The 12,896-nt window shown below is 56.5% G+C and overlaps 1 protein-coding gene across 4 annotated transcripts; it reads left to right on the top strand.

Annotated features, from left to right (window-relative positions):
• Nucleotides 1-2,187: 2,187 nt before the first annotated feature.
• Znf512b (zinc finger protein 512B) lies at nt 2,188-12,892 on the top strand. Of its 4 annotated transcripts, none has more exons than XM_090352663.1 (18): nt 2,188-2,293; nt 4,035-4,160; nt 4,393-4,535; nt 4,853-4,981; nt 5,075-5,697; nt 5,796-6,022; nt 6,122-6,193; nt 6,293-6,439; nt 6,597-6,721; nt 6,802-6,894; nt 7,028-7,126; nt 7,220-7,390; nt 7,973-8,164; nt 8,404-8,505; nt 8,833-8,895; nt 9,314-9,412; nt 9,682-9,935; nt 11,328-12,892. In XM_090352663.1, exons 1-18 carry the CDS (start codon nt 2,188-2,190, stop codon nt 11,404-11,406), a joined length of 2,850 nt encoding a protein of 949 aa, XP_090208789.1. In that variant the 3' UTR covers nt 11,407-12,892. The 4 variants fall into 4 exon arrangements, with proteins under 4 accessions (XP_090208789.1, XP_090208791.1, XP_090208790.1 ...); XM_090352665.1 differs by having other exon boundaries at nt 4,393-4,556; nt 9,682-9,820; nt 11,328-11,415; XM_090352664.1 differs by having other exon boundaries at nt 9,682-12,892.
• The last annotated feature ends 4 nt before the right edge of the window (nt 12,893-12,896 follow it).

Genomic DNA, 12,896 nt, shown 5'->3' with positions numbered 1-12,896 from the left:
AGTATGAAGCTCCAGGTTCGATTCCTCAGTACCACATACGCAGAAAAAACGCCAGAAGTGGTCCTGTGGCTCAAATGGTAGGACATTAACATTGAGAAAAACCCAATGACAGTGTCCAGGCTCTGAGTTCAAGTGGTAGAGCACTATCCTTGAGCAAAAGAGCTCAGGGACAACACCCAGGCCCTGAGTTCAAGGCTCATGATTTACGAAAATAAATAAAGGTCCCTTTGAGAAAAGCCAGATGCCATATCCTCGGATGTCATTTCTCCCTTGCTCCCAAGCAGTGCACTTAAAGGATGATCCAGGAAGTGTCTGGACAGGAGGCACTCCAGAGAAAGAGCTCCACTTGGAAATTTTATTTCCTCACTAGCCATTTTCAGCCCACCTCCTTTTTTTTTTTTTTTTTTTTTTTACCAATCCTGGGGCTTGAACTCAGGGCATGAACACTGTCTGGGCTTTTCAAGCCCAAGCCACAGCACCACTTCTAGCTCATTTTTTTTTTTTTTTAATGTATGTGGCATAGAGGAATCAAACCCAGGTCTTTGTGCATGCTAAGCAAGCATTCTACCACTAAGCCAAATTCCCCCCCCCGCCCCCCCACAAACACACATGCATACCACTTTTTTTTTTGCCAGTCCTGGGCTTGACCTCAGGGCCTGAGCACTGTCCTTGGGTTTTCTCAAGGCTAGAGCTCTACCACTTGAGCCTCAGCACCACTTCCAGCTTTTTTCTATATATGTGGTACTGAGGAATTGAACCCGGGTCTTCATGCATGCTAGGCAAGCACTTTAACCACTAGACCAAACTCCCGGCCCATGCATACCACTTTTGAGTCCAAAAATCTTTGTGGAATGCAACAACAGCAACAAAATACCTTTAATGTCAGTTCTAGACCAGGCACTGATAGCTCACACCTATAATCCTTGCTACTCTGGAGGCTGATATATAGAATTGTGATTCAAAGCCAGCCCAGGCAGGAAAGTACAAGAGACTCCCTCCTCCTTCTCCTCCTCCTGCTCCTGCTCTGCCTCCTCCTCCTCTTCTTCTTCTTCTATCTTCTTCTTTTCCTTCTCTGTCTCCTCCTTCTTCTTCTTCTGGTGGGTCATGGGGCTTGAACTTGGCCTGGGCACTGTCCCTGAGCTCTTCAGCTCAAGGCTACTGCCCTACCCTCTAGAGGCCAAGTCCCACTTCCCATTTTCTAGAGGTTAATTGGAGATAAGAGTCTCCTGTTCTTTTGTGCCTGGGCTGGCTTTGAACCTTGATCCTCAGATCTCAGCCTCCTGAGTAGCTAGGATTACAGGTGTAAACTGCCAGGCCCGGCTTGAGACTCTTATCTACAAATGAACACCTGAAAGCCAAATAACCACCCAAAAGCCAGAAACTGGAAGTGGAGCTGTGGCTCTAAGTTGTAGGGTGCTAGCTAGCCTTGAGCAAAACAGCTCAGCACCCAGGCCCTGCATTCAAGCCCCACGACCAACAAAAGAATGAGGTCAGAAAAATAAAATAAAATCAGTTCTAATAATAAAAGCAAATACACATGGTGACACAATATTTCAACGGTTTTGTGGGCATCCAATGGAAATGCGGATTTCTGAGGCGCTCTGGGCAGGAAGAAGGGGTGCCTTGGAAGGAGGGCTGGAACACCCCCTGTCTCATTAACACCTCACCCGACACCAGCAGAGCCTGGGCTGGCGCTGGGAGCCTGGCCTAGTGGCCGCGCCCAGGCCCAGCATGCACGAAGCCCAGTTCAATTCCCGGGTGCCACAGGCACAGAGAAAGTGTCCTGGGACAGTGCCCGGCCCGAGTCCACCCCACCCCCCGGCTCTGGGCTCAGAGCCGGGCCCGCTGGGAGAAGCCGGGTGGTCTTCAGTGATCCCAGTCAAGATGCGGAGCGGACCGGGTGCTCGACGGACTCCTCTCCACAGAAGGCCTCCCTCGGGCCGGCCCCGTCCGTCCGTCCGTCCCGGGGGCCCGGGGTCCCGGGGTCTAGACGGAGGCCGCGCCGCCCCCTCCCCGGCGCCCCCTCCCCGGCGCCCCCTCCCCGGCGCCCCCTCCCCGGCGCCCCCTCCCCGGCGCACGGCGGCGGCGGCGGCGGCGGCGGCGGCGGCAGGAATACCGCGAGAGTTCGTCCCCCCCCCCCGCCCCCCCGCAGTAAAACTGTCAAAGGTGGGAGGGGCGGGAGCGCGCATGTGCGCAGCGCGGCGCGCAGCCGACGCCGCCCGGACCCCGCGCCCCGCGCCCGGCCCAGGCCCAGGCCCGGCCCGGCCCGGCCGCACCCCGCTGGGCGCCGCAGGTAAGCGCCGGCCGCGGGCCCGAGCCCGCCCCCGCCCGGCGTCCGCCCCGCGCGGGGCTCGGGGCCCGGCCGCCGCCCCCCGCCCCGCGCGCCCGCACCCGCGCCGCGCCCCGCGCCGGCGCCGTCTTCCTGCCGCCTCCGACAGAAAAAAAGTCGCCATTTTGGTTCACCGCCGGTGCCCCCCCGCGGTCGGCCCTTCCGGGCCGGGCGGGCCGCCGGTGACAGGTGGGTGGCGACCTGCCTCAGGTGCGCCGGGCCTCCGGCCGCCCTGCCCCGCCCGGCCCCGGCAGACGGGCGGGCCGGCCCCGGGGTCTCCCAGGGCCGCGAGGAGCGGTGCCGCAGCGCCCTCTCCCCCCTCCCGCCTCCCCTCTCCCTCTCCTTTTCGAAAGGACCGAAGGAGAACTTCGGCCCCCCGGGACCTCCTCCTAACGCCGACGTAGTCAGTGCCACCTCTGGCGGCCCAGTCCCCAGCCCCCTGGACTCAGCAGCCCTCCCAGCCCCTTTGTGGCTCTGAATGTCTCTGCGGGAGCACCTCACAGGGCTCACTGGGCGCAGAGGTTGTCCTCGGCAGAAAAGTTCCTTTGGAGGGTCAGCCTCGGGGGACCACCTATGCCCTGGTCAATACTCGGGCAGGCTCTGGAGCGAGCGTGAGCCGCTGTTGCCAGTGTTGGTGGTAACTGCGCTTAGTTAAAGTGGGCTCATAGACAGAAAAAAAATCCTAGCAGCTGTTGAGAGTAGTGGGGAGGGAGGCTTTCCAGTCTGTGGGAGATCAGGGGCTAAGCGGGACACCTCCATCCGGGCAGAGAGGCTCTGGCTATGCACAAAGTCTAAGAAGGTAGCCGGGAAGAGTGGTTCAGCAGGCAAAGACCAGAATGGGATGCTGGTCCTCAAAGTGGTTTTCTGATTGGAAAGTGGGGGTCGGGGTGAGTGTCTTAGCACCCACAGTAGCTGTCTTCTGTGCTGTAGAAAAGGGTCCAATAGTGTCGACCTGGGTAGGTTGACCGTGCATGGGGCCTGAGTGAGCAAGAGCAAATACCCAAGGGAAAGGTCCCTGAAGGGCCAAGGCCTGGCAGCCTGATCACTAGTGCCATAATTGGCTCCCAGGAGGGATGTTGTCAGCCTCCTGCCCCACAGGTCACCCCTCCTGAGGACCGTCCCTTGCCCAATCCTCTGTTGCCTAGGGGATAGCACAGCTACTGAAAAGTCTCAGGTCCCTCTCCACTGCTTTGTGCCCTATGTGTGTGTGTGCACATGTGCGCGTGTGCGCGCACACGTGTGCATGTGTATGTGCTGTGTCAACACGCATGTGTGCATGTGTGTGTGTGTGTGTGTGTGTGTGTGTGTGTGCTAGTCCTGCAGCTTGAACTCAAGACCTGTGCACTGTTCCTGAGCTCTTTGACTCAAAGCTAGTGTTGTATCACTTTGAGCCACAGCTCCCCTTCTAGTTTTTGAGTGGTTAATTGGAGATGAGAGTTTCATGGAGACTTTTCTATCCGGGCTGGCTTCAAACTATCATCCTCAGATCTCAGCCTCCAGGGTAGGATTACAAATACGAGCTCCTTGGTTGTACTTTTAGGGTTATCTGAAAAGACCTTGCTTTGAAATCTCTTTGATGTGATGGACACAGGAATCCAGGCCTCCTTCTAGCCGGAGGTCTTGTCAGAGGCAGGCCCTAGAGCGTCCCCATGAAAGTCCTGAGGTGGGCCTGTCAGGCTTACAGATCTGTGCATTTGCTCTGCAGAGATGACTGACCCCTTCTGTGCTGGAGGAGGCCGTCGGCTCCAGGGGTCTGGCAAGAGTGGATCCGGGAAGGGTAGCAGCCGGAAGGAGGTCCGACTTCCCATGCTGCAAGACCCCCTGAAGCTGGGTGAGAAGTTAAGCTAGAGTCAATTCCAGGGAGTCATGTAGGCAGTGGTAAAGTATCTTGGGTACCCTCATGGCCTTCTTGGGGTGGAGACTGGCTTGGATAGAGCCTGATGCCTGGGCTTTTACCCTGAGTGGGATGTGCATACCAGTGTCTTGGCTCCCCTAAGCCTACTGCCCCTTGGTGGCTGGTGATGCTGTGCTGCCCCTGAGCGTTGATGCATCCTATGTCATAGGGATGCCGGTGGCCCACAGTGGACAGACAGTGCCTGGCCAGGCCCCACTCTGCTTTGACCCAGGAAGTCCAACCAGTGACAGGACAGAAGGAAAGAAAAAGGGGCGGCCGAAAGCTGAGAACCAGGCCCTCCGAGACATCCCTGTGAGCCTCCTGAGGGCTGGGGTAGGACTTATGCTGGGTCAGCTTGTGGAGGCCACTGCTCTGCTTTAACCTGCCTTCTGCTCTCTTGTGTCATCTCTGAGTTTCAGCATGCGTCCTGGGGTCCTTGTATACAACCCGCAGTGAGGCCCCAGTGGACCCCAGCACAGTTCTGGGGTAGGACTGAAGTTCTCCCTGTGGTCCTGAGATTGAGGGATTCACAGGACCTCTGTGCCCTGCAGACCTGGGGAGGGCTCCAAGTCTGGCACTCAGGTTAACAGAGCCTGAGGGTTAGTTGCTATGTCTTTCCCTATGCCCAGCTCTCCTTGATGAACCAGTGGAAAGATGAATTCAAGGCACATTCAAGGGTGAAGTGTCCAAACTCAGGATGCTGGCTGGAGTTTCCCAGCATCTATGGGCTCAAGTACCATTACCAGCGGTGCCAAGGGGTAAGGGGCTATGGGTTGGGAAAGAGGAGGCCTGGGGGTGCATCTGGGCAGAGGTCCCCGGGGCCCCGTCCCACACCTGCCCTCCCTGCCCAGGGTGCCATCTCAGATAGGCTGGCCTTTCCTTGCCCCTTCTGCGAGGCCGCATTCACCTCCAAGACCCAGCTGGAGAAGCACCGGATTTGGAATCACATGGACCATTCCTTGCCTGCCCCCAAGCCTGGCCCAGTCAACAGGCCGGTCACCATCAGCCGGCCTGTCGGGGTCAGCAAGCCCATCGGAGTGAGCAAACCCGTCACTATTGGCAAGCCAGTGGGAGTCAGCAAGCCCATTGGTATCAGCAAGCCGGTCACAGTCAGCAGGCCTGTGCCAGTCACCAAACCTGTGCCGGTCACTAAGCCCGTGCCAGTCACCAAGACTGTGCCGGTCACTAAGCCTGTGCCAGTCACCAAGGCAATGCCAGTCACTAGACCCGTGCCAGTCACCAAGCCCATCCCAGTCACCAGACCTGTGCCAGTCACCAAGCTTGTGACAGTTACAAAACCTGTGCCAGTCACCAAGCCAGTGCCGGTCAGCAGGCCCATTGTGGTCAGCAAGCCAGTGCCGGTCAGCAGGCCCATTGCCGTCAGCAGACATACACCACCCTGCAAAATGTTACTTCTGACCAAGTCTGAAAACAAAGTACCTCGTGCCACCGGGAAGAACAGCAGTAAGAAGAGGTATAAGAACTCCCTCCCAAGTGGGAAGTCTTGGGCTGGGCCTGAGGTGAATGGGCAAACCAGGCCTGCCCAGCCCTCATCTTGCCCATTCCCTGCAGGGCTGCAGATAGCCTGGACACCTGCCCCATCCTGCCCAAGCAGGCAAGGTCAGAGAATGGGGAGTATGGCCCATCCACCATGGGCCAGAGCCCAACTTTCCAGCTGAGTGCAGGCTCCAGTAACAGCTCCCTGCTGCCAGGGAGCAGGTCCTCAGCTGGAAAAGAGATACTTCGGTCCTCAGGCCCTTTGACCTCTCCTGAAGAGGACCCGGAGCGCATGAAGCACAGTAAGATGAAAGTACTATGGGCAGCGGTAGTATGGGCTCTGACCTTCTAATGGTTATTTGACCAGAATCTCGGTCCTCATTTTCTCTCTCTCGAGTCAGGAAGGAAACAGAAAACACCCAAAAAATTCACAGGGGAGCAGCCATCCATCTCAGGAACATTTGGGCTCAAAGGTGAGACTCCAGTTAGCTAGCTATTTCAAGCTTGGGTATATCCACATATGTGCCAGCACTTAGACCTTACCTTACTTCCCATCCTACGTGTGTGCACAGGCCTGGCCAAAGCCGAAGACAAGGCCCGAGTTCATCGCTCCAGGAAGCAGGAAGGGCCAGGGCCTGATGATGTGCGGAAGAAGGTGCCGGCTACTCCCATCACTGTCTGCAAGGAGGCAGCAGCTCCTGTGGCCCACCCAGCCCCAGGTGGGGGCTACCTGGAGGGGCCCAGGGCAAGTCTCCCTGGTGGGCTGGATCCCATAGCACAGGCATGGGGGCTAACTGTGCTGCCTGGGTGCTGTACCTGGTGTCCAGAGCATCCAGGAGCCCCCACAAGCCCCTGTGGCCTGGCCCTGCCTCACAGGTGGCCCTGAGGAGCAGTGGCAGCGAGCCATCCACGAACGGGGGGAGGCTGTATGCCCCACCTGCAACGTGGTCACCCGGAAGACCCTTGTGGGACTCAAGAAGCATATGGAAGTGTGTCAGAAGGTAAGACTGCCCCAGGAGTAGCCCTCAGTGGAGGGCCTGGGCTTCTCAAGCTGAGCTGCTCATGGCTGGGCTGTCTGTAGCTTCAGGAGGCACTCAAGTGCCAACACTGCCGGAAACAGTTCAAGTCCAAGGCCGGCCTCAACTATCACACCATGGCAGAGCACAGTGCCAAGGTATGCTTCCTGCCCCAGGCCTGACTACCTACCTCTCACCCCACTCTCTTGCGTCTCCCTGCGCCAGTCCCTGGGCCAGAAAGGCCCGAACCCTTGGGCTGGAGTCAGCTGTGAGCTTCCCTCTGTTCCCCAGACCACTGATGCTGAGGCCTCTGAGGGTGGGGAACAAGAAGAACGAGACCGGCTGCGGAAGGTGCTGAAGCAGATGGGGCGGCTGCGCTGCCCCCAAGAGGTCGGTGGAGGGCCCTGTGCCAGGGTGCTGATGTAGAACACAGGCTTGGGTGCCTTGCGGGTCACTTATTCTACTTCTGACTTGGACCTTCAGGGTTGCGGGGCCGCCTTCTCCAGCCTCATGGGCTATCAGTACCACCAGCGGCGTTGCGGTAAGCCACCCTGCGAGATAGACAGCCCCTCCTTCCCCTGCGCCCACTGCAGCAAGACATACCGCTCCAAGGCTGGCCACGACTATCACGTGCGCTCAGAACACGCAGCCCCGGTGAGTGGCCATGGACCCCGTGTCTTTGTGGCTCTTGTGTGGGCTTTCCTGGATGCCATGCATCTGTTCACATGTCCATGTATGGCCTGATAAGTGAGATCCCTTCCTGTAAAAGTTGTCCTAGCAGCCAGGCACTGGTGGGTCATACCTGTAATTCTAGCTGATCAGGAGGCTGAGATGTGAGGGGCATGGTTCAGAGCCAACCTGGACAAGAAAGTCCATGAGATTTCTTATCTCCAGATAACCACCAGAAAACTGGAAGCAGAGCTATGGCTCAAGTGGTAGAGCACTAGCCTTGAGCACAAAAGCTCAGGGACAGAGCCTAGGCTTGTAGTTCAAGCCCCACAAACAGCTACAAAACGTTACACCAGGTCTTGTGTTCTGGTAAGAGGGAGGATGGGAGCCTGTGGCTCCATCTTCCCTGGAACTACTTATATGGCCCACACCCTTCTCATACTTGTATGCACCCGGAACCCAGGGCCTGCAGTGGCCACACGTGGCCTGCACCTCGTGCTAGCCTTGACCCACTTTCTCTAGCTAGCCTGGGTTTCACTCTGGTCTTCCTGTGTCTCTCCTCTCCAGCCCGCTGAGGAGCCCACAGATAAGACCTCTGAGGCTGAAGACCTGGGTGTGGAACGGACCCCAAGTGGCCGTATTCGCCGCACATCGGCGCAGGTTGCCGTGTTCCACTTGCAGGAGATTGCAGAGGATGAATTGGCTCATGACTGGACCAAGAGGCGCATGAAGGATGACCTTGTGCCTGAGACTGCGCGGGTAAGCAGCCCTCCCAAGTGACGGGCAGGACTCTGAGCCATGGTCACCCCTGATGGTCCCTCCTGATCTCTGGTCAGGACATGCCTCCTTGCGGAGGTCCCCGTGACGGCCATGCCCACAGGACCTTGACCATCCGCCTGTCGGGTTATAGAGGGGCCTTAAGTCTGCTACAGAAATGCATGGTAGAACAATGGGCACTGCAGCCTGGGGCTGAACTGATGCTGTGCCTGGCTTTGCAGCTCAACTACACTCGGCCAGGCCTCCCCACACTCAATCCCCAGCTGCTGGAGGCATGGAAGAATGAAGTCAAGGAGAAGGGCCACGTGAATTGTCCCAATGATGTGAGCTGGGGTTGATGGAAGGTGTGGGAGCTGGGCTTCAGAACAGAGGGCCATTTAGCGAGCAGCAGAGGCTAAGACAGGCCTGTCAGGAGGTGGCCACCCTCAAAGTGACATCCTCCTCGTGACCCTGGTCTCCCACAGTGTCCTTACGTGGTGACCCCACTGACAGAAGGGGCCTCAACCTTGAACCCCACATCCAGCCTATCCACATCCCAAGATGCCCAGGGTTGTACCCCTATACCAGTCTCAGTGAGGTCCTGGAACTCCCTGGGGCTGAGGTGCGGGATGCCCTGGCAGGGCCATCTCATAGCTTTCTCCTACCTGCAGTGCTGTGAAGCCATCTACTCCAGTGTGTCTGGACTCAAGGCCCATCTTGCCAGCTGCAGCAAGGTCAGTGCTAGGACCTTCTCAGAGTGGGGTGGGCTACTTAGCAGCATATTACTAGGAAATCCTATCTTGGCCATGAGTCTCTCAGTTCTAAGTCTTGGACTGGTGCTCCTTACCTGTGTGGATATGCGTGGTCACTCTGACCTGAGATGAAGTCCTGTCCTAGGGTCCCTGCCTCTTCCCATGCCTTCACCTTGGCCTCTTGCCTCCCCTGTAGCAAAGATGGCTCAGTAACCCTGCTGAAGGGTGGTCTTATGGGTCCTTGAAGCCTACCCATTGGATACCCATCTTGGCCCAGAGACAGTGTGGTGGCTTCCCTGGCTGCCTCTGCCCCTAATCTGTTAGCAACTGGATCAGGACTGGGCTAGATCTGGTGCTTTGGTCCTTCTAGGGCTGAGGACTATATTGCTTTGTGTTGCAGGGAGACCACCTGGTGGGGAAATACCGCTGCTTGCTCTGCCCCAAAGAGTTCAGCTCTGAGAGTGGTGTCAAGTACCACATCCTCAAGACCCACGCAGAGGTGTGAAAACAGTGCCTGTACTGTTTGCGGGTTATGCGGTAGAGAGTGGGATCTCAGATGGTGTGGGTGTGGTTTCTTCTCAAAGCAGTGTCCAGCTTCCCGGAAAGAGCCACAAGGCTGAGTTGTCCTGAGCTGGCACCTTGGACAGGAGCCTCTTTGGATGGAAGCCCTGCCCCCAGTTCCTTGGAGTTGCCTGCCTGGCCTAAAGGTGGCTACGTCTAGCTTTGGGGCAGATCCCTGGCCTTTACTACTGCTTTTCTCTCCCCTAGAACTGGTTCCGGACCTCAGCTGACCCACCTGCCAGACAAAGGGGCCAGGACTCCTTGATGCCTAGGAGAGAGAAAAAAAAAAGTCTAGCAGGTGGGAAGAAGCGGGGCCGCAAGCCCAAGGAGTTGTCCGCAGAGGAATGTGAGTCCAAGCTGCCTCTCCATCAGGATGACTGGCCTCCAGGAGCCAGAGACAAGGGTGCCCGGGGCTGTGCTGGGCGGAAGGTTGGAGCTGGAGCTGGAAAGGCACCGGAAAAGTGAGCCCCTTCAAGCCCCACTCTGTTCAGAGTAGGGGACCAGCTTTGACCTCCTGTTCTCCACTCCCTTACCCCTCACCCATCTGTTCAGTGGGAGTGGCGAGCTTCTCTCCCCTCCAGAAAGTAGCCCTGTTCAGGCTGCCTTGGCACATCTGGACTAGGAGCTCCAGGATGCCAGGGGCAGCAGCTGAAGTGCAATAGTCTGGGGGACCAGCTCTTCCTACAGGCTGTGTATGGTCCCGGCGGGGTCTAGGGCCTTGGCACCCTCAGTGCTATAGTCAGAGAATTCAGAAGGTCCTCGGTCCCTGTCTCTGCCCCCTTGGGCCCAGTGAGGGTTCCCACTCTGGCTCCCACAAGGCTCAGGTAGGAGCCTGACCTCATGGTTCCAGGCTGATGAGGGCCCCTGAGCAGCCTGGCTGTCACATCTGGGCCTCACCTTCACCCAACACTGGAACTCTGGTATCCCCAGCTACCTCCCAGGACAGACCCCGTCCAACCACTGCCATGCTGACCTGACAGCCACCTGTCTTCCCCCATCCACCCATCTCTGTCCCTTTCCTTTTTGTTTTCTACCTCTCTGGGCCTGCCCCCTTCTCTGTCATCCCTACTGTACTTCAAGCCACATCCTACTGGCCTATGTGATCATGGTGGTTCTGCCTACAGAGAGGCCTAGGTACCCAGCTGCCAGTCTGCACCCAAGAGGCTGGTGTTGTCTGCCTCTAGCCTTCTGCTCCTAAAGTTGTAAACCTGAGATTGGCAGCCTGAGGAGACCTCTCTAGAGTCAAAGGGTGGGGAAAGGGCTGGGTTCACCATGCCAGGCTGACCCAGGGGCTTAGCTTGGTGAAAGCCCTCCCCCCTCTTATCAGCTTATGTCTTCTGGCCAGTGATAGTGAAGCCTCAGCCAAAGTGGTGGCCCCAAGGCTGGACTAAACCCCTTTGGGGTTCTGAGGATGGCCAAGTCTGCCTGATAAGCAGAGCCAGGCATGGTGTCTGGCTTCCTGGGAGTGGTCGTCCTGCATGCAGTCTCATCTGGTGGCCTCCTTCTTGGCCTCACGTTCTACTCTATTTGCCAGGAGGAGGCTGGGAGAGGGCTGGGTGAGGTGTTTTCCAGTGTGGGGGTGGGCCGAGGGATCAGGCTCTGATCCTAGATGATGTGAATTTTGATATTTGCCTGTGTGCGTGTCTCTTGGGTGTTGTGGATGCCAGTCTTGTTGCTGTGACAAGTAACAACCTTTTTTAAAATTCTGTTTTTTATACAAAAAAATACAACAATTTGACATTTTGGTGCTAAGGGTTTCCTGGTGCCAGAAATGGGGCTGGGCTGTGGCTCTAGCCAAGGCCCCTCTGCTGCCCAGGGGGCAGTATTGACCCCAGCACCCCTTTTGCCTCCAGGAGACTTGGGAGTGAGGCTGCTCTCCTCTTACTGTCTGGAAGGGATCTGACTCTAGATAGCCCTGGCCTGATGTGCTGAAGAAGGGATAGAGCTGGCTCCCTATTCCCAGACTCCTTGACCTGATCAGAAGATGGCTGCATTGGTAGACATGGGTATGATTGCTGGGCACCAGTGCTCACGCCTGCAATCTCAGCTACTCAGGAGGCTGAGATCCGAGGATCACGGTTCAAAGCCAACCTGGGCGTGAAAGTCCATGAGATTCTGTCTCCAGTGAACTACCAGAAAACTGGTAGTGCTGTGGCTTGAAGTGATAGAATACTAGCCTTGAGCAAAAAAAACAAAAAACAAAAACAAAAAAAAAAACCTGAGATGGCACTCAAGCCCAGAGTTCAAGCCCCAAGATCAGAAAAAGAAAAAAAAAAAATAGTGGTTATGACCTAGTGTCAAAGGGTAAGCTGAAGTTTTTGAGCAGTGATGTGCAGATAGGTCGGGGAAGGGAGGACCAGGCAGGTGTACTTTGCCCTTATTATGGCAGAGAAAGTTGTACCCCAACACTTCTGTGTAACATGGCTGCCCATCCCAGCCTGTCAGGTGCTTGGCACTTGGAGATAAGTTTTTAGGACAGTCCTTGACGCCTGCAGGAAATCTCCGGTGTGGAAAGTGGAGATCCTGGGTGACTTGATGTTTAGCACTTTAACTTCCTTCTTTGTCTTTGAGGTAAGCATGGATGGGGGCTGCTGTCAGAAATGGCTGTTGGGTTCAACCCCTCCCTTCCATACTGGCTGGCAAGGGGCAGTGGCAAGCTGGTCTGCAGAGTCCTCAAGGGGGTAGGACCCTGAGCAGGGCTCAGCATGCCTACCTCCCAACTCTGGCCCCATTGGCATCTACAGGCACCCTCACTGGTACTGAGAGGGACCAGTGTGGTAGCTCCCAGGGTGTGGTGAGCATGGGTCCAGGGTCCAAGCCCTAGACCCATAGCAACATGCCACAGTAGGGGGTCTCTCTGCAGATCTACCTCTGGCTTAGCACACACCCTACCCTGAGAACAGGAAAGTACCCACGGGGCTGACACTTCACAAGCTAGGATGCACTTTATGTTCCTGCACAGGCGGATGAGTACGTGTCTCTCTGGTGGTTCTGAATGGAGGCCGTAGAAAGGGAGGGTTGTTACTGCACCTCCACTAGGTGGGAGCTTGGTTCAGAAGGGCCAGGGGTCATTCCCTCTGCCTAGTGGCCATGCGTCCTAAACTTTGGGTTCCTTGATTTTCGGTTGTTTTTGTTTGTTTTTGTTTTCTAAACTGCAGTTCTCAGTACACAAGTGCATTTCGAGAGACAGGTTCGAGCTATCACATGTAACCATATCTATATACACATATATATTCTATCTACAAAGTGTTTATTTGCAAGATGTTTTGAGGTGAGCTTGGGCGCTGCCCACGTTGTGACCATCTATGCCCATCCTTGTCCCCATCCTGCTCCCTGGCCTGAGAGGCGCAGGGGCCGGCCATCCACTGTATGTATTAAAAATGACTGTATCAAATAAATGTTTATTGATTTTTTTCCAGGGC

This window comes from Megascapheus bottae, chromosome 18, assembly GCF_031878675.1.
Source record: "Megascapheus bottae isolate mThoBot1 chromosome 18, mThoBot2.hap1, whole genome shotgun sequence".
Taxonomy (NCBI): Eukaryota; Metazoa; Chordata; class Mammalia; order Rodentia; family Geomyidae; genus Megascapheus; species Megascapheus bottae.
Note: the sequence above shows the minus strand (reverse complement) of the source record. Positions and strands in the feature narration are given on the sequence as shown.

Excerpts from the sequence above, each read along its gene's own strand:
- Znf512b (XM_090352662.1), top strand. The coding sequence starts at position 2,188 with ATGTGCGCAGCGCGGCGCGCAGCCGACGCCGCCCGGACCCCGCGCCCC. Across the intron at positions 2,294-4,034 it reads CACCCCGCTGGGCGCCGCAG|AGATGACTGACCCCTTCTGT; the intron begins GTAAGCGCCGGC and ends TTTGCTCTGCAG. Across the intron at positions 6,895-7,027 it reads TGGCAGAGCACAGTGCCAAG|ACCACTGATGCTGAGGCCTC; the intron begins GTATGCTTCCTG and ends TCTGTTCCCCAG.